Source organism: Aythya fuligula, chromosome 9, assembly GCF_009819795.1.
Source record: "Aythya fuligula isolate bAytFul2 chromosome 9, bAytFul2.pri, whole genome shotgun sequence".
NCBI lineage: Eukaryota > Metazoa > Chordata > Aves > Anseriformes > Anatidae > Aythya > Aythya fuligula.
In genome coordinates, this window is record NC_045567.1 from 16,019,303 (window position 1) to 16,038,454 (window position 19,152).

The 19,152-nt window shown below is 53.7% G+C and overlaps 2 protein-coding genes across 2 annotated transcripts; both read left to right on the plus strand.

The window, feature by feature from the left end:
- Positions 1-2,511: 2,511 nt before the first annotated feature.
- On the plus strand, positions 2,512-4,059 carry SST (somatostatin). The gene is made up of 2 exons (XM_032193478.1): positions 2,512-2,649; positions 3,547-4,059. Exons 1-2 carry the CDS (start codon positions 2,512-2,514, stop codon positions 3,757-3,759), a joined length of 351 nt encoding a protein of 116 aa, XP_032049369.1. The 3' UTR covers positions 3,760-4,059.
- Positions 4,060-9,077: 5,018 nt separating this feature from the next.
- On the plus strand, positions 9,078-12,884 carry LOC116492503 (cytoskeleton-associated protein 5-like). The gene is given in 1 exon segment (XM_032193273.1): positions 9,078-12,884. A coding segment is annotated over 1 exon segment (3,807 nt).
- Positions 12,885-19,152: the final 6,268 nt, after the last annotated feature.

Consider the following 19,152-nt stretch of genomic DNA (forward strand, 5'->3'; position numbering starts at 1 on the left):
ATAATATATATATATATATTTTTTTTTTTCCTTGCTGTCAAGGTAGTGATATGTGGCAAGGTTTTTCTGCTCATGGAAAAGGAGCTGAGAGAGCCTGAGAAGCATCTTGTAGGCAGCAGCTGGGGTGAGGAGGTGCGAGGAGAGCTGGTCCTGCAGGCACGGTGACAGCAGAGGGCACGCTTCGCTGGCGCAGCGCTGAGCGCTGTGCACACAGTCCGGGCACTGCTGGACTGCTCTGGATTCGTGGAGCAAGCTGGAGGAGAGCTGGGGGTAAGGAAGCAGTCCCAGGAATTCAATGCAACCCAGTCGTCTGCAAAGCCACATGCCCTGCAGCGCTGCGGCACAGAGGAAGGAACAGAATCGCCCTCGCCGCAGCCGAGCGGACGGATGATGGATTTATCTGACTAGGAAACGAGGGGAAAAAAAAATCTGAGCGCAGTAATCCCCCGGAGGAGCCGTGGGAGGGGGAAGTGGTGAATGGATCTGCACCTTGCTTGCCCCTCCGTGCCTGTGCCAGCATCCTGAGGATGTCTGACGGTCTGCCCTGCGCTGGGGGCATGGCAGGAGACGCCACAAAGAGGCAGGGGGCAGGTGGATCCCCCCTTCTCCACTCCCTCTCTGCTGGTTTCCTTCAGGTCAGCACAAGAGGGTTTTCAGAACCAAAGCACATATTGTCATCTTCGATTAAATTGTATTTTTCTTTTAGGCATTATTTGAAATGGAATCCCAAAAGTTTTTGGCTGGAGAACATCAGAGTGATCCCCCCAAATTCTGCCTGAGGGAACCAAGATTATTTTGGTCCTTTCAATATTTTATCCAGAGCAAGGTTCAGATCTAATAGGAACTCAATTTTACTCCATTAAAACAGGCAAGTTCCCACTGGTGCCCTGGCACTGGTCCTGCCTCCACCCAACCTCAGCTGAATCCCATGAGGGGATAAAGGACCAGGGTGGGCGTCAGAGCCTTCCTGAGGCTGTTCTGGTGCCAAGTCATCTCCTGGTGGGCCACAGGACCAGAAAAAGCAAAAAAAGCACTGCCCTGCTTTTGTCAGGTAGGTGTCTAAAGCTCATTGGGACAAATTCAAGATGTTTCCATGCAGAAATATTTCTCCAACTGTCAGAGGACACCCTTATAATTCCTCCAGCATCCCCAGGCAGGGGCACAGGTCTCACCCCCAGTGCTGGAGAATGAAGGAGCCTGAGCCAACCTCGTCTTCCAAATCTTGTCCCCGTGTGGCTGGCAGAGCCACAGCATGCACTGACACCACGAAAACCTGGATCCCCAATGGGACTGAGGGTGCTCCTCTTGGGTCCAAATCAACCCTGTTGCACTCATTTGCAGCGTGATTTGGGGAGGAGGCAGAGGATGAATGTGATGTGGCTGCAGATATCCCCACAGAGAAAGGGGTGCATCGTGCAGGGAGGGCAGCGCCTGCTCAGCCCAGAGGTCTGCCCGGTTGGGAGCCAGCACCCAGCACCAATTCCCCTTGCTGGGCTGTAAAGTGGAGCAGGAACACCTCAGTACACTCTCCTCACTCCTAGTCCAGCCTCAGCAAGGCAGTCTGTGAGTGTGCTGGGTGGGTGTTAATTACACATGAAATGAAAGAGTCCTTCTGGAGATTTCTGGAGACCTCTGAGCAGCAGCAGCCTTATTCCCACAAGCCTTTGACTTCTCCCAGCTGGGAATGGGAGGAGAGGGCCCCCGACACCACGAAGTGGGGTGGTAGCAGAGCCCCAATCTCTGCTCCTGCTGCTGGCAGAGGGCTGGGGAGTCCCCTGGTGTGGAAGGATCCGTCTGTGTGGGCACCAGCCAGCCGTGGGGACAGGCTGGGGGAGATGGGGAGACTGGTTATCCCAATGATGGGCACATCCCCCATGGGACCAACATCATTGAACCCAGGACCGGGGGGGCACGCACGACACCAAGACACTGGCTGGTCCCCACTTTGCCCAGCTGCAGAGATGCTGCAGAGCCGGGGAGGCACAAATTACCCCCGGGGACAGCTCAGCACCCCCTGTTCCCTGCTGCTAAGCCGCTTTTTGGGGGAAGGTTTGCATTTTCCCCCGTTCTGAAGCCTTTCCTTACCCGACGGGGCGGGCAGCCGGGGGGTTCCCCACCGCCCCCCGGGGGGATGCTGGAGGCTCGGAGAGGGGAGAACAGACGAGCAACGTCGAGGACCCAGACAGACGGCGGTTTGGGGAGAAAAGGAGGCGGGGGGCAGCCGGAAAGCACCGAGGAGGGGAGTACAAAGTGGGGGGAGCGCCGTGGGCGCCTGGCCAGCCCCGGGCAGAGCGGAGCATCCCCGGCCGCGGCTCCCCCCCCCCTCCCCAAGCCCGGGCAGGGACCCACCCCCGGCGGCGTGGGGCGAGGGGGGCGCCCCCGCCTTGACGTCAGGAGAAGGGTTTATAAAGGCGGTGGGAGGCGAGGAGATCCCCAACGCCGGAGCCGAGCCGCAGCGGAGCCGCCAGCGCTTCCCCGCCGCCTCCTGCCCGCGCCCGCCCCGCCGGCGAGATGCTGTCGTGCCGCCTCCACTGCGCCCTGGCCCTGCTCTCCATCGCCCTGGCCCTCGGCACCGTCTCGGCCGCCCCCTCGGACCCGCGGCTCCGGCAGTTCCTGCAGAAATCCCTGGCTGCCGCCGCCGGGAAGCAGGTGAGAGCCCCCCCCCGACGGGGCGGGCACCCCGCTGGAGACCCCGACAGCCCCGCTGCGCAGCCCCGCTTCTCCTCCTGCTTCCCCTCCCCTGCTCCCCTCCATCCCCCCTGGCAGACCCCCTGCTTTCCCCTCCGCAGACCCCTCCGCTTCCCTGCTGCGCACCCCGGTACCCTCAGTGCGTTCCTCCCGTTCCTCACCAAACCTCCCCGATGTCCCTGCTCCAGACCCCAGGCCGCTTGCTGCAGCCCCCGGTTCCCCGACAGACCCCTGGTTCCCCACCAGAGATGGGCCATGGTGGCTGGATGGGTGGGGACAGGATGGGGAGACCCCCTCCCAGCCCAGTCTGCTGGGGGACGAGGAGCGGCTGCTGCCTGCACAGAGGGCACAGCCCCTGGAGAAGCTCCCCGAGGTTTCTCCGGGGTGCAGAACCAAGGCAGCTGCCTCGATGCAGCAGGAAGGTGTCTTCTGCCATGCAAGGGGGCATCCAGGGCTTGGAGGGAGGAGAGGAAAGATCCCCCAGTGAGAGGGTGCCCCAGCTCAGCTGCTTTCCCAAAAACCTGCCCCGTGCTGCTTCAGCAGCATCCTTAGCATCCTCTCTGAGTTCATCTGGGAGGGATGGGGTGGCAGGGAGATGCTCGGGTGAGCTCCTTCCCTGCCCAGTGATCCTTTCAGCCCACCAGGTAGATGTCGGTGCTCTCCTGCTCTGCTTTATTTTGTAGCCACGGCTGCTTCGGGGCAGCTGCTGGTTGGGCTGAGCTGCTGGGGAGATGCAGCTCCCCGTCTCCTGTGGAGCTGTGCCGCTGTCCTGGGCACAGAGCAAGGGCACAGAGCGAGCCCCAGGTAGCCAAAGAGTAATCGTGGTCTCTCTCCCTCTTTCTCTCCCTTCTCCCCAAGGAACTGGCCAAGTACTTTTTGGCAGAACTGCTCTCAGAGCCCAGCCAGACAGAAAATGAAGCCCTGGAGTCTGAGGACTTGTCCCGAGGGGCCGAGCAGGACGAAGTGAGACTGGAGCTGGAGCGCTCGGCTAACTCAAACCCCGCTCTGGCGCCCCGGGAACGCAAAGCGGGCTGCAAGAACTTCTTCTGGAAAACTTTCACATCCTGTTAGCTTTTGAAACCCACCTCTCCTCCCCATCCATCCCTGCCTTCCTCCTAGCCCCCCGCCCCGAGCAGAACCTTCACCACACGAGGCGAAGACTGTAAATACACGGTTATGGTGAAATGAAACACACGAGGAAAATCTGAGTTCGATTTCAAGTTGTTTTAATAAAACTTTCTGTTCCAATTGTACACGATTTGCTTGAGTTGTGATTTCTGACTAGTTCCTTAATGACATGCACTCTGCGGCTCTTTCAGATGTACTATTTTTAATCCTTCGTTGCAATAAAGTTTATGTTTCAAACAGTGATGCTGGGACTTGCTGGTCACTGAGGAAACCTAATTCACCTCTCTCAGCCTGCTTGTCTTGGAAATGCTGCCCGTCTCGGGGCAAATGGCAGCACAGCCCCCACATGCACATATATAACACACAATTTCTTTACATAAATTTTTTTGCTGTTGTCTTTCTGAGGGACCTAGGGACACTGCAGTATTTTAGACATCAAATCCCTGTAATTGGGATTGAGTCAAATCCACAGCACCAGCAATTCAGTCGGGCTAGAGGATTTGCACCCAGTTCCAGTGACACTGCTGGAAATCACAGCTGTGTGTTGGAAGCTGTGGGTATCAAAAAAGAGGTTCACAGTGCTGCTTTACCCCCAATGTGCCTTTTTTCTTTTCACTCACAAGCACCAAAACATTTTCTTACCTGGTGTATTTTATCCCTTGCAACATCCCCAGCAAACACCGCTTCTGAGATCCCTTCAGAAACTTCTTCTTTGTTCCACTGTGCAGGGGGGTCGCATCCCTGTAAAGGCAAGGTGCTAGCCCCACGCCATCAGCATCTCTCTACCTAGTAAACCCGCCACAGCAGCTTTTCTACCGACTACATCATCATTAACGACATTATTAAAAATGTCAGCTGAGTAGGAGATGGCACCAAAAAAAAGAAACACTTTCCTCAATGGAAGATAAATTCGTCGTGCTTTTCCAGAGCCTCTTCCCCTCCCAGCCGTGCTGCTTTCTGTCATGCAGTCATGGGTGAGCTGGAGGCGTGGGGCACAAATGTCACTTTGATCACAAATTCATCATTCGGGAGTAAAGGTAGGAAATATTTTGCAGACATCGTCTCCGAAGGTGAGAACTGGGGTTGCTGTTCTTTGTGGCTGGTGCAGCTGAGCTGGGTGCAACATTAACTCACCCCTGGGAGGGAGCAAAGGGGCAGCCCTGGGGGAGCCTCCTGGAAGTGCTGTGGGAATTGCAAGCAACGTAGATCATTTTGCTGCCCTGAAAGCAGATAGGGTGAGAATAGGACCCCTTTTGAAAGTGTAGATGCAGACCAAGGGGAAAGCACCAGTCCTATATCACGTCTGATTCCTCTGCTGCTGGATGTCCTCTAAGGAACGCATTCTAGGGGACTCAGCAAAGCTGAGATCTCCCCACCCCTGTCCCTTTGCTCCTCTCCTGACTGAGGATCCAGTCAGCTTTCAAAAAGCATCCAATTCTTCAGTGCCGAGACAGCTGTAAGACAGCAGCTATAGGAACAGAGAGGGGGGTGGAGGTGCCGGGGGCTCGAATATTCTTATGCACCGGGTCCATCCTTCACGGGCTATAAATAGAGCGCTCCTCGCCTGAGGTTTTTCCTCTTGGCCACTATGCTCAGGCAGTTCTTTTGAAGGGAGTTGTTTAATCCTGCCAACTGCAGGAGTGAAACCCATCACAAGCAGGGATATGGATGATCCACGGGCACAGGCAGGAACCAAGACAAAGTGATTCACATGCTACACCAGCCCGGCGCGGCGGTGCGGCTGGCGGCACGGCGCGGCGGCTTCTGCGCGGTTTAATGAAGATGTACTGGTGGAGGCAAGTGTGAGTCCCCTCTGCTCAGAGGCAGACAGACAAACCTGCTCCTTCAGGCAGCTCAGAAGCTCCTGGAGGCTGGGGAGGTGGCTCCCAGGGCATCAAACACAGCAGCATCACATGTAATAGCACCACAGCAGCACCTGCAATCCCAGGGACTGGGAGCCGTGCAAACACGATGCCAGAGATGGACTTGCCCTGCTGAGCTACAGAGGCTACAAAGACAAAGAAAGATTTATTGCTTCTCTTAGATAGGTGGGAACTATGGGCTAAAGGGATTAAATGGCTGGATGTAATCCCTGCCCATGCAGCCACAGCACAGCATACTGGCCTGGGAAGACTCGCACCGGGCTGGATGTGGATGTGGGGTGAGAGCACACGGTGCAGTCAGCTCCACGGGCCTGAGCTGCCAAAGGGGAAAAGAGAGGCTTTGAGAGAGGTTTTCCAGTGAGGTTCTCGGCAGCTCAGAGCCGAGGCTCTGTGGAGGAGCAGCCCCTGCATCATCTTGGGGCAGCCTGGGGGCTGTGATGATCCCCGCTGGCTGATTCACCTCTCCTCGTGCACTCAGTGGCACGGGCAGACCCAGAGCAATCCCCACGCCAGCATGTACCTTCAGCTGGTGATTCATGAGGCACTGCAGGGAAATGTCCACGAGGAGCCATGTAAAAGGGCTTGAAACTGCTGTCCAAAGGATTGCTTTTATTGAAAACCAGAAAAGATTGTATGAGGCCTGAGAGCACAGATGCCCCCATGGGAAGCCAGCGATGAGCTGCTCATCCATCCCCAGCAGCAACCTCTCCAAGTAACGATGCCAGGAAGGGCCATTGGCTCTAGCAAGCAGGCCAGGATCTTCGTTATTTGAAGCCCAAATTGTTAGAAAGGCCAAGTCTTCCTTGGCCCAGAGGGCTTGTTGGTGACAGATAGCTCGAAGCAATCCTAGCTGTGGTGCATGAGGAATGCTTCTGGGATCCTGACTTCATAGCCTGGGGCTGCTCTGGCATCAGCCTGCTCTTTTTGGCTCTGCAGAAATTATAAAGAGCCCAGACCCCTGGGCACAACTGTCCTTCACCCAGAACAGCCTGTAAGATGTTCCATGGTATTTTTGCATTTAATCTGCCCCTGTAGCTCCCAGCAAGCGTCAGGGCAGACTCATCATTGCTCTGATCTGTGGGCACTGGGAGCATCCCCTATTCCCAGGCTCCTGCTCTCACCGTGGGAATCTTTTTCCCCTCCATCCTGCCAAAATCCCAGCACCTCTGGGGAGCACTGGAGCAGCCCCCAGCCCCTGGGTGGGTCAGCACCAGGCAGCTGGAAAGAAGCATTTGCTGCTGTAACCGAGCCCTAATGCGCTGAAAACAAAGCAGCAGGATGCTTATTGACCGGGGTGAGAAACTATACCTAGGCAATAAAAGTTATTATGATAAAGGAACAGGCTGTACTCTCTCTCCTCTGAACACCTTCTGACTCTTTGACAGCTTCTCACCAGAATAATGCAGTAAAATTCACTTACACTGAGCTTTTTTTCTTTCTCCTTTGTTTTATTAGTGAATTATTTGTCGCTTTTGTTAGCACCTAATAGCATACCCAGAAGAGTTTTTTGGCCAGATGCTGTGAGTGCCTCAGCAGTCTGGATCCCAGTCCTGGGAGACTTATCCTGCAAATGCCTGGCAGAACCCCCAAAATTAACAAGCTCTCTAAAAATATCTCCAAGTGCAGTTTTTCTCATATGTACAGTACAGATGGCAGTTTGTGCCATGACCTGATATTTCCAGCATCATCCAGCAAAGAAACCCACCTGGGTGGAACCAAAGCCCACTCAATTAACAAAACGAGGCTTCACAAAGGTCCACGGTATTTCTTATAGAGAGATGCCCTGAGAAAGCATGAAATGATGCGCTCAGAGCCAGGCTTTGCTCACTGCTGGGGCAGAGGGAGAGGGACTTGGTTCTGCTCACCACCCAGAGCATCGCTGCTGCTGCTCCCTGCTGCCTGCATCCCGATCCCTCGCAGCTTCAGGCAGGCTGCCGTGCTCTGCTGGTGGGAGGAAATACTCCAGCCTCCAGCCCCGACAAAGCTGGCCCCAGAGGGATGCTCCCAGCCCTCCCGTGTCTGTCCCTCAGCACTTGTTAGGCTCTGTTCCCCCGGCACGGAGCAGAGTTAGTGAATGCCTCCCGAATATTTGCTCCCTTGTGCAGCTCTGGGTTTTGCCTTCAAGGAAAATCTGTCCCTCCAGCTGGAGGCTTAGGGAAGAAAAGGATCCTCCTGGAAATCAGCTGTTGCATTTGCAAGGCTTTTTGGGGAAACCTCGCTGCCACATTTTTCCTTCCCTATTTTACTTCTAGTGCTCGTTGTGGTGTGTGATCCTTCCCGGAGGCCCCAACACGGGACTTCTGTCCCTGCTGCTCTGCTCCCCACACCAGCCTCTTCCCCAGGGGTTGCAATGTTGGGGGACCCCCTGAGGAGCACCAGCCCACGAGTGGGGTGCACTGCAGCCAGCAGAGAGAGCCAAAGAGCACGGATTGTCCTGTTCGTGGTCTGTGCATCCCTGTCCGTGAGGGCAGATGCTCTGCACAGGTCTCCTCTGCACCAGGAGCTGTCCGAGCAGTGGAGCTGGATGCAGGGCTCCTGCAAAAAAAGGAGCTTTCCCTGTAGGATTCTCACCTCCCTGTGAGGACGCAGGCAGTGCTGCTGCACTGCCAGAGATTTTTGCCCACGGCTGAGGGCCTGTTTTTCATTTCTACAGGGCATTTCTCATGCAAAAGGTGTCAACTTGTAACAGGCTGGAAGAAAGTTAAATAGCATAAAAGTGAACTGTGCTATCTGCGTTTAAAAGCGGTGGGTTTTGTTCTAAAGAAAACCTTTAAAAAAATTGGCTCAGTGAAAATCTTCTCTCCCCTGGCAATTTTGTTGTTGTTCAGCATCCCAAACTACTCCTTACTCACTCAGCTGCCAGCCTCCCAGTCTCAGCAGGAGCCATGTGGGCAGAGGGAGGAAAGGTTATGTCCAATTACAGGCTCAGGGGACCAGATGGCTGTGGTGGCACGATGCATGGCAGTCCCTGCCTCTAGACTGCACCTTCCACAGCCCAAATAAACCACCCCTGGGGGCAATGAGGGCTGGAGGTGATGCTGCCTGTGCTGATGCCTCCTCCCAGGGGCTTGGACCCACCTGAAGGAAGAGTGGTCGATGCTGGTGACAGTGGTGGCACTGGGACCCCACCGCAGTGCTGTGGCTCCCCGTGGGTGGCTCCGACCTCACAATGGCCAGCACTCGTGGCAGGTGGCTCGTGGGCTCCACGCACCCTGCCAGGAGGGGCCCAAAGGTGCCGCCGTAACATCTGCACCTCTCCATTGGCAAGGACACCCCGCGCCGCCCTCTTGCTCCTCGTTTAGGGTGCTTGGAAGGAAACCTGGCCGGCCCTGGAAGGACAGAGCCCAACAGCAGATGTGAAGGGTGGGCTCGAGCAAGATGTGTGAACCAGAGCTCTCGGAGGAAGAGTGCAAGGAAAAGGTGGCAGCGGTGCTTCCTGAAACCTGCATTCAGCATTTGGAAAGCAATGATTGGAAAGAACGGATTTCCAGCATAGAGACCCTGCAGAAGGCTATCAGGGAAATGAAGAAAAGCGAGATACCGTGCCAAGCCCTGGTGAGACTGCTGTCACGGGGGTGCAAGGAGACAAACCTCCAGGTGATGCAGAAGAAACTCCACACAATCACTCTGCTAGCCCAGGAAGGGGACTTCTCCAGGATGTCTGCTCAAATTGTCCTGGAAAGTGTGGTGGAAATGGTGGGAGACGTGCTGTGCAGCACCAGTGCCCAAGGAGCCTTGACAGCTATAGCAGAGGCATGCTCATTGCCATGGACAGCACAGGCAGCTGTGGCACTGGCTTTCTCACAGAGTAATTCCAGGATCCAGACCAAAATCTTGGACTGGGTGTCAAAGGCAATCCTGGAATTTGGTTTTGCTGGGATGGAGGCCAAGACACTGATAAATACCCTGAGGATTGCTCTCGCTGCTGCTCAGCCCAGCGTGCAGAGATCGGCCATCACTTTGCTGGGGGTTATTTACCTGTACGTGGGAGACCCGCTCAGAGAGCTGATGGAGAGTGAGAAGCTGCCCCTTCTCCCCCAGATAGATGCTGAGCTGAAGAAGGTGCAAGGGAAGGTCCCACCAGCTCCCAGCCGTGCCAACCCCAAACCAGGCCTGGGTGATGAGACCCAGGAGGATCACAGAAGAACAGGAGCCATAGACATCAGTGACAGGATCACGCCACAGCTGCTGGCCAAGCTGCAGGAGAAGGATTGGAGCGTCCAGAAGGAGGGCCTGGAAGAGGTCGCCTGCATCCTTCAGGATGCCAAATGTATCCAGCCAAACATAGGAGATCTCCCAACAGCTCTGAGGGCTTGTCTCCATGACCCGAACCCCAGCCTGGTACAGATGGCCTTGAGGGTCCTCCAGCACCTCCCCACAGCCATGGGCTCCAACATCGCACAGCACATGAAGGACTTGGGCCTTCCCCTCATCGCTCTGCTCAGGAACAGCAAGAGCAGCACGAGAGCGGCCGCCCTGGCTGCCGTGAATGCCTGGGCTGCACAGCTCGACATATCACAGTGGCTGGGTGGGCAGGAGGTTTCAGGAGAGCTGGGAGAAGCAATGGCCTTCCAGAAGCAGGAGCTGGCACGGTGGCTGGCCGAAGAGCTGCCCACCCTGCGGTCAGCTCCCTCGGACCTGCTCCGCTGCGTGCCGCTGCTCTTCTCCTGCCTACAGGACAGCAACGGGGACGTGTTCGCAGCCTCACAGGCAGCCCTGCCCTTCTTCATCATGCACCTTGGCTTTGAGAAGATGGCTGAGGCCACCAGCGAGCTGAAGGCGGGTGCAAGGGACCACGTACTGGCGATCCTGGAGAATGCCAACGCCAGTCTGTCAGCACAACCCGCTGCTTCTGTCGAGTCACTGTCTGGGCACCCTACAGACAACGCCACTGCCACTTTGCCCTCTGTTCCAACCACACCACCTGCAACAACAGCCTTCTCTTCACAAGCCTCAGCTGAAGAGCCAGCACCCAAACCCGGCAGAGAGCAGAAGCAGGGTCCCAAGGAGCCCACACCAGGAGAGGAAGGCGTGAAAGACGTGGGTGCAGCCAAAGGGAAAGCACAGGCAAAGCCCACGCTGAAGGATGAGGACATCGCCATACCCATCTTCATTGTTGTTCCCAGGGGGAAAGAGCAAAGACTGAGGGATGAGAAAGGCAGGAAAGTGCTGCAGTGGAACTTCACTGCTCCCAACAAAAGGTACATCGAGCAGCTGAAGGCCCAGATGAGAAGCTGCATGTCCAGGAGCTTCCAGGTGGAACTGTTCCACCCCAGCTTCCTGCACCAAATCAAAGCCTTGGCCGTGATGATCAAGCACCTGGAGACAGAGAAGGAAGGAGTCATCAGCTGCCTGGACCTGATCCTGAAATGGCTTTCCCTGCGTTTCTTTGACTCCAACACGTGGGTGCTTATCAAGAGCCTGGAGTACCTCAACCTGCTGCTGACTTTGCTGATCCAAGAAAAGTACCAGCTGACGGAGAATGAGGCCCTTTCCTTCCTTCCATACCTCGTCCTGAAGATGGGGGAACCAAGGAAAGTCATTTGTAAATTGGTGCACGCTGTCCTGAAGGGCACGTGCCTGGTGTACCCGGCTAAGAAGGTGTTCAGCTTCCTCATGGAAGGCATCAAGTTCCAGAACACCAAGCAGCAGGCAGGATGCCTGGTGGAGATGGGTCATCTGCTCGAGGTGTACGGCCTGGAAGTGTGTGAGCCCAGCCCTGGCAAAGCCTTGAAGAAGATAGCTGCCTTCATCGGAGACAAAGACAGAGCTATTCATAACGCTGCTCTAAACATCATGGTCACAGCCTGCAAAACCCATGGGGAAATTGTGCTCAGAATTGTTGGGGATCTCCCTGAAGAATATATGCGGGTGCTGGGACAAACTGCAGAGCAGGAACCTGGCAGGCCACAAGTGTGTCCGGCAAAACATCTTTGTGAAAAGCCTCAACAGGAGTCAAACACCGGCTGTGAAGACGTCTGCCAGCAGGCAGGAGGTGCACCCTCAAAGCCAGAGCCCACCAGCCCTGAAGGAGGAAATCTGAATAAGGCAGTTGATGCTCTTCGGTCTCTGCCTCCACATACAGGACAGCACAAGTGCAGGCTGGTCTCCAGAAAATACAAGCACTTAAAACTGAGGGACATCATTCATCTAGAAACGATCCCTGAATTCCAGACCTTGCCCGCCTCCTCAGACACCAACAACACGTGTCATAACATCACCCCTGCTATTAATTCCCTTATTTGTGGCGTCAGAAATAGCGATGCTGACACCAGCATTCAGGCAGTGGAAGAAATTGAGAAGATCCTGAGGCAGAAGAACAAAGCAGAAGCCATGGCTGGGCACATTAATGAGTTCCTCGTAGCCAGCTTCCAACCATTCAAGTTGATCAAAAAGCAAAAGGAATCTGATGAGAAATGTGGGAAAGAGCAAATCATCCTGCGATGCAAAGGCGTCATCCAGGCCATGATGTTTCTCTTCCAGGATAAGAAACTGGCTCAGGAGGCCTCGATGGAGGTGCTGAAGGATGTAATGCACAACCTCCTTACCTTAATGCTGGAATTCCTGGAGGGGGACCAAGAGGAGGATCAGAAGCTCATACAGTCCATTAATGTCCTCATGAGAAGGGTCTTAGAAAAATCTGACCAGACAAGGATCTTCTGTGCCTTGCTCAAGCTGCTCCAAGGCAGCCTGAGTGCCGACGGCAGCCCAGATAAGTTTTCTGACCTGTTGGCCAAATGTCTCTGGAGGACTACACGTCTTCTCCCACACACCATCAGCACCATTGACCTGGACCAAATCCTGCTGGATGTCAACACCCTCCTGAAGTCAATCCCAAAGGAGAAACTGAGGCAGTGCACAAACGAGCTCCCCCTGCGGACCCTGAAAACTCTGCTGCACACTTTGTGCAAGCTGAAAGGGGCGAGGATCCTGGACCACCTCACCCTGATCGAGGATGCAGCTGGCTCCGAGGTGGAAGCTTACCTCCGAAAGACGGTCAGTCCTGCTGGGGCAAATAAAACAGCTGTAGGGGCAGGGGGAGAGGTCCCCTGGACAGCTGGCAGGGTTGCAAAGCACAAAACAGGCAATGCTTTAGGGAACATCTTCCAGAATATTTGTTCCTAGGAGAGTTTGAGGGAGGGTCTGGAGGAATTGTAGGAATGTAAGAAAAAATGTTTTAAGTGAAAGTTGGAGTCTTTCACGGTAAACCTCTCCCTCTTCTTGCAGAGCTATTTGAATCAAAACCTGGCTGTCATCAGAACAGAGCAAAACACCAGAGAACATCTTCCTCCACCCCCCCTGGACAAGTCCCCAGAGGCAGAAGCAGCTCCCCTTGGATCAGCGGGGATCCCAGGAGCTGCTCATCCACCCTGCAGCCTGGAAAACCTGCCACCCACAGCTGGCTCCCCACCGAGGGGCCCGTGTCACGCTTCTCCCTCTGTTCCAGGGCTGCACAGCAGCGGGGTCCCTGAGGGCACAAAGAAACAACAGCAGAAACCGGAGCGGGCCCTGAAGCCAAGGTGGGTGTTTAGTCACCGGTCCCAGAGCTAAGCTGGCACTCTTCTGGGCACCCATTAACGGGCAGGTGGTGTGAATCGTATAACCAATAAAGAAAATCTCTAGCATGGATGCCAGGAGAGGTATCTGGGATCTGGCTTCCCAGGCTTGCAAAGCCCAGGAGCTGGTCTGGGTTTCTGGTTGATGTCTCTGTTGCTGTTTTTCGGAAGCAGGGAAGTGCTGTAGGACTTGTCTGTTTGCAGACCTCAGTGTTCATAGCAAAATCAAGTCTGGGAGAGAGGTCTCAGGACAAAACAGGGCACAGAACCAGTTGGGATGCTGATCCTAGCTGGACAACCTCCATGAGGGGGTCCACGGCAGCCCCTGACCCGCAGATACTGTGAGTGATAAGAGATAACTGCAGCAGCAGAGGCACCCAGAAGCCTATAGGAGCACGTGGTCTCTTGCATATTCGCAGCACTTACCCATCAGTAAAGCCTTCAGCAGCAACCAGAAGTGCCCTGAACATCAGGACAATGATCTACAAGGTATTCATGCTTGCCTCTCCTTGCCCCTGACAGACAGCAGCGTGCAATGGGGTATTGAGGTCCAGCATGGGCTTAGGTGCTCATCTGGGGTTTCCCCAACAGTTGCATTGCTTCAGGTGGTGCTAAGAAAGAGAGCAAGGACAGCAAATGTGCTTTGTTCAACAGCTCTGGGCAGGAGCTACTTCCAGCACAGGTAGCACAGCCTGCCAGGAAATCCTGCCTTCTGCCAGGGAAATTTTACATTTTTAGACAGTCCTTTGGAGACAGAGGAGCATGATCCTGCTGGGGACATAATGCTTAAAGGATGGGTCCTACCACACAGGATGAAACCTCAGGATCTTGGGATGCTCCTGCCAGCACCATGGGTTTGTCAAGTTTTCCTGAAGGACAATTCAATCCTTCCCCATCCCACTTCCCTGCCAGCCAGCCTTCCAGCCCATCAGCCTCCTCCACAGCCCTGGGGAAGAGCAAATAGCAGACGAGCTCTTGGGTCAGGAGGCAAGAAGAAGGAGAGCTGTGACGAGCTCGGGAGGGAGAGCTGACCCATACCTTTTGCTCTTTCCTGGTTTGGGTCAGACTCCCTCTTCCATTTGCTGGAACCGTGACCAAACTGCAGGCTGGGGAGGTAGCAGGGTCAGGGAGATCAATGCATTATAAATAAATGCAGCATAAACAAATCAATCAGAGAGATAAAAACATTGGACAGAGCCACGCTAATTAAAAACATAATAATCCAGATAGCGGACATTTATTTAAAATGGTGCAATTACAGCTTTTAATCATCTTGGTTTAAATTAACAGCAGCAGTGAAGCGGCTGTGCAAACGTGTTCCCTATAATGAACTGATATTAGAAAGCCAGCTCGGTGATCTCTCCCTCTCAGGCTAATTCTCCCTCCTCTCGTTGTAAAATAACCTTTTGATGTCGTTTTCTTGTAGAGTCTTGAAGATGAAGACACAGTATCAGAGCTAAATTAAATCCCCTTCACATATTTCTCTCCTTTCAAGCTGTAAAAATTGCTGGTATCAGTCATTCAGTCTCTAGTGCTGACGCAACCACACTTGAGGAGAACATCTGGGGGCCCCAAGAGTCATTATAGGGAAAATAAAATCCTATATTACAATCAGTCAGCAATTAAAAGGCAGGATGCAAGGGGGCCAATCCTGCAAGATGCTGAGCTGGCTTGGTGGGGAAATCAAATGGTCGGTTTGTGACCCTGCGGGGCTCTTTTCTTTGAGTGGACTGGGAGGAGGCTAGAAAGTTCCTTAATCTGCCCCTGCCCAGCACAGATGATCTGGGAAGCAGCTTGTGTTAATTCAGGTCAGTGCTAGTGCAGAGGTCACAGGTTTAGCACCTGCTCACGGCCACGTCTGGTGAGCTGGGGGCTGTTTCTGCCTCAGCCTGGCAGGTCCCAGCCAGGCTCACATTCAGACAGGGAGGTCGTGGTGACCACTGCGTGGCTGCAGGGTGATGCCCCCATGGGAAGAGGGGCTCGATGCAGGTATTTTTAAGTCAGAGATGTAAAAGCTGTGTGCCCAGTGTGGTTCTGACTTAGTGGTGTGATGCCCTGGGCAATCATCATGTTTTTCCCCCAATGTGCACACCTACTTCTGCCTTATAAAGCATCTTTCCTACAGAAGAGGCCAGTGTCCACCAGCCAAGATGCCAAGAATTGCCCAATGCACTGATTGAAGTGAGCGGATTTATAGACATGGGCAAGCAAACTGTTGAAGGCAAAACCATCCAGGCACTGAACTGGGCCTGAGCCAGCAGCCAAGGAGAGGTAAATATCCACTGGCTGCAGAGGAGCCAGGGCATAAAGAGCCCCAGAAGTTCCTAGGTTTGGGGAACCACCTAGAAAATTCTGTGATTCTGTGATTCTGTGAACCCGAGATGTCGGTGACAGCACGGTACTGGCCCTGCTCACAGCACCAGGATGCTTCACGTCTCAGCTGGATGCAAGGAAAGGGACAGGGAGAAAAAAAATGCGGGGAAGAAAAGTCATTTTGGAATTGTGGGAAGATGTGTGTGTGACATGAGAGAGCTCCTGCACACATGTGTACACCCACGGACACGTCTCTGCCCGCGTAAGCCATGGCTCCTCCCGGAGCTGCTCACCCACCCCTGGGTTTGGGCCGCTGTCACCAGGCACAATTACCGAGCTCACAATTAAAATCAGGAGCCCTTTGCAAAGGAGATTTCGTCTCCCTAATTAGCACCAAACCCTCCTCGTTTTCCTGTTTACCCAAAGGGTGTGCAAACATACAGCGAGAGAGCAAGTGAGAGTCACGCAGCCCTCACTGCCGCAGCGGGCAATGCAATTACCTGGCCTGCACATTAGGATTAATAAATATTAACTTTACTCGTGTTTTTACTGTCCACCTAAGATGGAAACAATGAGCTTTGCCGCTTAATCAAATTAGAGCTATAAAATGATTTCCCTTTTAGAAGGTTCATTTCTGTTTTGCTGGCAATTAATGCTGATGATTTGAGTCCCATCTTTAAAACATTTTGAAATACGGAAAATGGCAGAAATGCCACAGTGCATTAACAGAGCCATAATACACATCAGGTAATAAAGCATGAAGAGCCTGTTTACTTGGAGTACTCTAATTATTTGAGAGCTTTTTTTTTTTTTTTAATAATAAAAAACAGCAAAGCCAACATGTGAAAACTTTTATTTCATTTGAATTAATTTTTAAAAACAAACAGGAAAAAAAAAACTTTTGAAGTGTTGCTTTGAAATTCCCTGCAGACAGGCCAGGCCCTAAGCAGACACAGAGGAGCAAATTCCCCTTTCTGCTTTTTTTTTTTTTTTTCTTTCTTTCTTTTTTTTTTCTTGCTTTTCTCACTTTGGGGTGTGCAGGGCCCAGGGCTGAGGGGCTGGAGCACCACGCAGCCGTGCCAGCACCTTCTCAAGGCATCAGCACACCATCCCATAGGGCACCCTCACCCTTGTCACTTCCTGATCTGGGAGACCTGAAAACCCCTCACACCTCCAGCACAACTGTGGAAATGTCCTCTGCTGTAGCTTGTCTGAGGCTCAGCTGTCTGATGAGGCAGACTGCAGATCCCAAAACATCCTCACCTCTGTGGGACGAGCGGGGTTTAATTCCTTCTCTTTGCAAACCAGCCCAGCAGAAGCAGAGTGACTGAGGCAGGATGAGACTTCTGGAGGCCTCCAGCTCTGCACAAAGGGGCCAACTTCCAGGCTGTATCACAGGCTTGTCCAGCTGAGGTTTGAGCATCTCCAAAGGCAGAAATTCCCCCATCACCCTGCCCCTGTCCTGGGGCTGAGCCTCACATTACAGATATGTCGATAATGTCCTCCTCCCACCTGCTGGTCCTCCCATCCTGCTTCCACCTCCACAGCACAGTCACAAAGATAAAATTACATGGAAGGGCCCAAATGGCTGCTAGCAGCTGGAGAAAGCACAGCAGGGTGCCTGCGGTCTCCATCCAGCACCACCCAATGAAGCTGCCCATGGGGAAGGTGCAGGACGCTGGGCTCGAGGCCGCGGCACTTTTGCAGAGCTGTTGGTGCCACTGGTTGGCATGGGGCAGCCTCTCTTAGCCTGCTGCCCATGTCCCAGCACTCCTGCTCTGACCACCGCCCTGCAGCTTTTGGGGACCTCCGTGGGCATGTGGCACACATCAGCCTGCACGCTGTCACCCGGGTTGGGTGGCACAGCCTTAGCTCAGGACCGCAGCCACCACATGGAGCACAGGGCTGTGCAAAAATCACCCCCAGATCGTTTGGCCTGGTTTTTCTGCAGCAGGCTGCTCTCCCTGTTGCAGTTCATGTATTGCTTCACCAGTCAAGTGTATTTGCAGCGCTATACAAGCCAAGATAAATTTGCCCCCAAAGTAATAACTTTTCAATTACCTTCCTCATTCCTTGCTCAACACAAGAACAGCACAGCTCCTCTTGAGGGAGCAGCTGAGTATTTCTCTCCAGGGTGCACATTTATTATTTTAAGAATCATTTAATTTTCCATCTGAACATGCGGGGCGAATGTAGGTCCTGAATGACTCCAGGGCCCCGTTCAATACCACGCCGCGTTATCCATCATGGCAATTACACATGGTAATCCATCTCTGAGAAACTTCAATACGCAGATCAGAGAGCATTTGAGGTACCTGGCATGGCTCACAACTCTGGGAGCCCGTAGAAAGAAGGCATCGTGACTGGGAAGCGTACCACTGCTCCCCGGAAGCTCAGGCCAAGATTTTATTAATATAACGGGACTTATAACGTACCAGATGATTGTCCAAGGCTGTCTTCAGGTACCCATTTGGCAAAGGCTGCCTGGTCTAATGAAGCTGCCATGGGCTGTACATCCGTCCTTGGCACAGGCCTAGGCAGGATCAGATCCCACGGGCATCCTCCAGCCTCTTTACACAGCTGCTTGTTGGTGCTGGGAGCACAGCCCTGGTCTGTAACACAACGGGAACAAGCATGGGTGAGAGATTGCCCTCAGTGCTGCTGCCACGTGTGCCCATGTTCAGCACCTGTAGGAGCAGAGTGTGTCCTAAGCAGGCACACAAGTGGTGTCCTGGCTCTGCTCCCACACCATCCTGCCCCCGAGCCCATCACCCAGACAGACTGGCTCCAGGTACATCATTTCTTTTCACTTTCTAGATGATATTCTTGAGAGAAGCCCACCCAGAAGTCTAATAAATACTCCTGATTGAAGGGCTGGCTGCCATCAGGCTGCTGGACACCCCAAAAGCTCCTGATGCTGCTGTAGCTCCAGGACTAACTGGGTGCAGTCGGTGTGGAGACCCCTGTCCCCTCCAGCCAGGGTACATTGGCAGGCCCAGAAGGTCCTTCAGGCTGCATTGGAAAAGCCACCTGAGAGCCTCCAAGGTACAGGTTCAGAGAAGAAAAAGTATTAGATAAGCTGGTAGTCACAGAGCTAGTGTGCTCAGAGCGAGATCCACCCGTGAGGCCGGGATGGAAATGACAAGCAGGCTGAGTAATGCGCTGCTGAGGAGCTCTCCACACAGCTCACGGGAGCCAGCCTGAGAATTTGGCTAATTGGAAAATCATCTCAGATGGCTGCCGAGGTAAGGGGCCTCTCCTGAATTATCACTGCTGAGAAAACCATTGCTAACAGGGAAGCAGAGAAAAGATATCTCGTGCATTTGCGTCCCCTGCTATTTTCTCCTCTTTGCTTCTTTACAATCCCCTGAATTATCACAAACCTGGAAATGCCCACCTATTGCCTCATTCAGCAAACAGCCCCCCACGTTGCCAAAAACAACTCAGTTAAGAGAGAAGCATGGCAATGCTCAGATGTTATCAACATTCTTGTGTTCCTCATGTCCTCCCCCATGAGATTCCCCAGGGACACAGCTTGGCTTTTTTTTTGGGTCACTTCTATGCCCAGTTTCTCCCACTTCTGG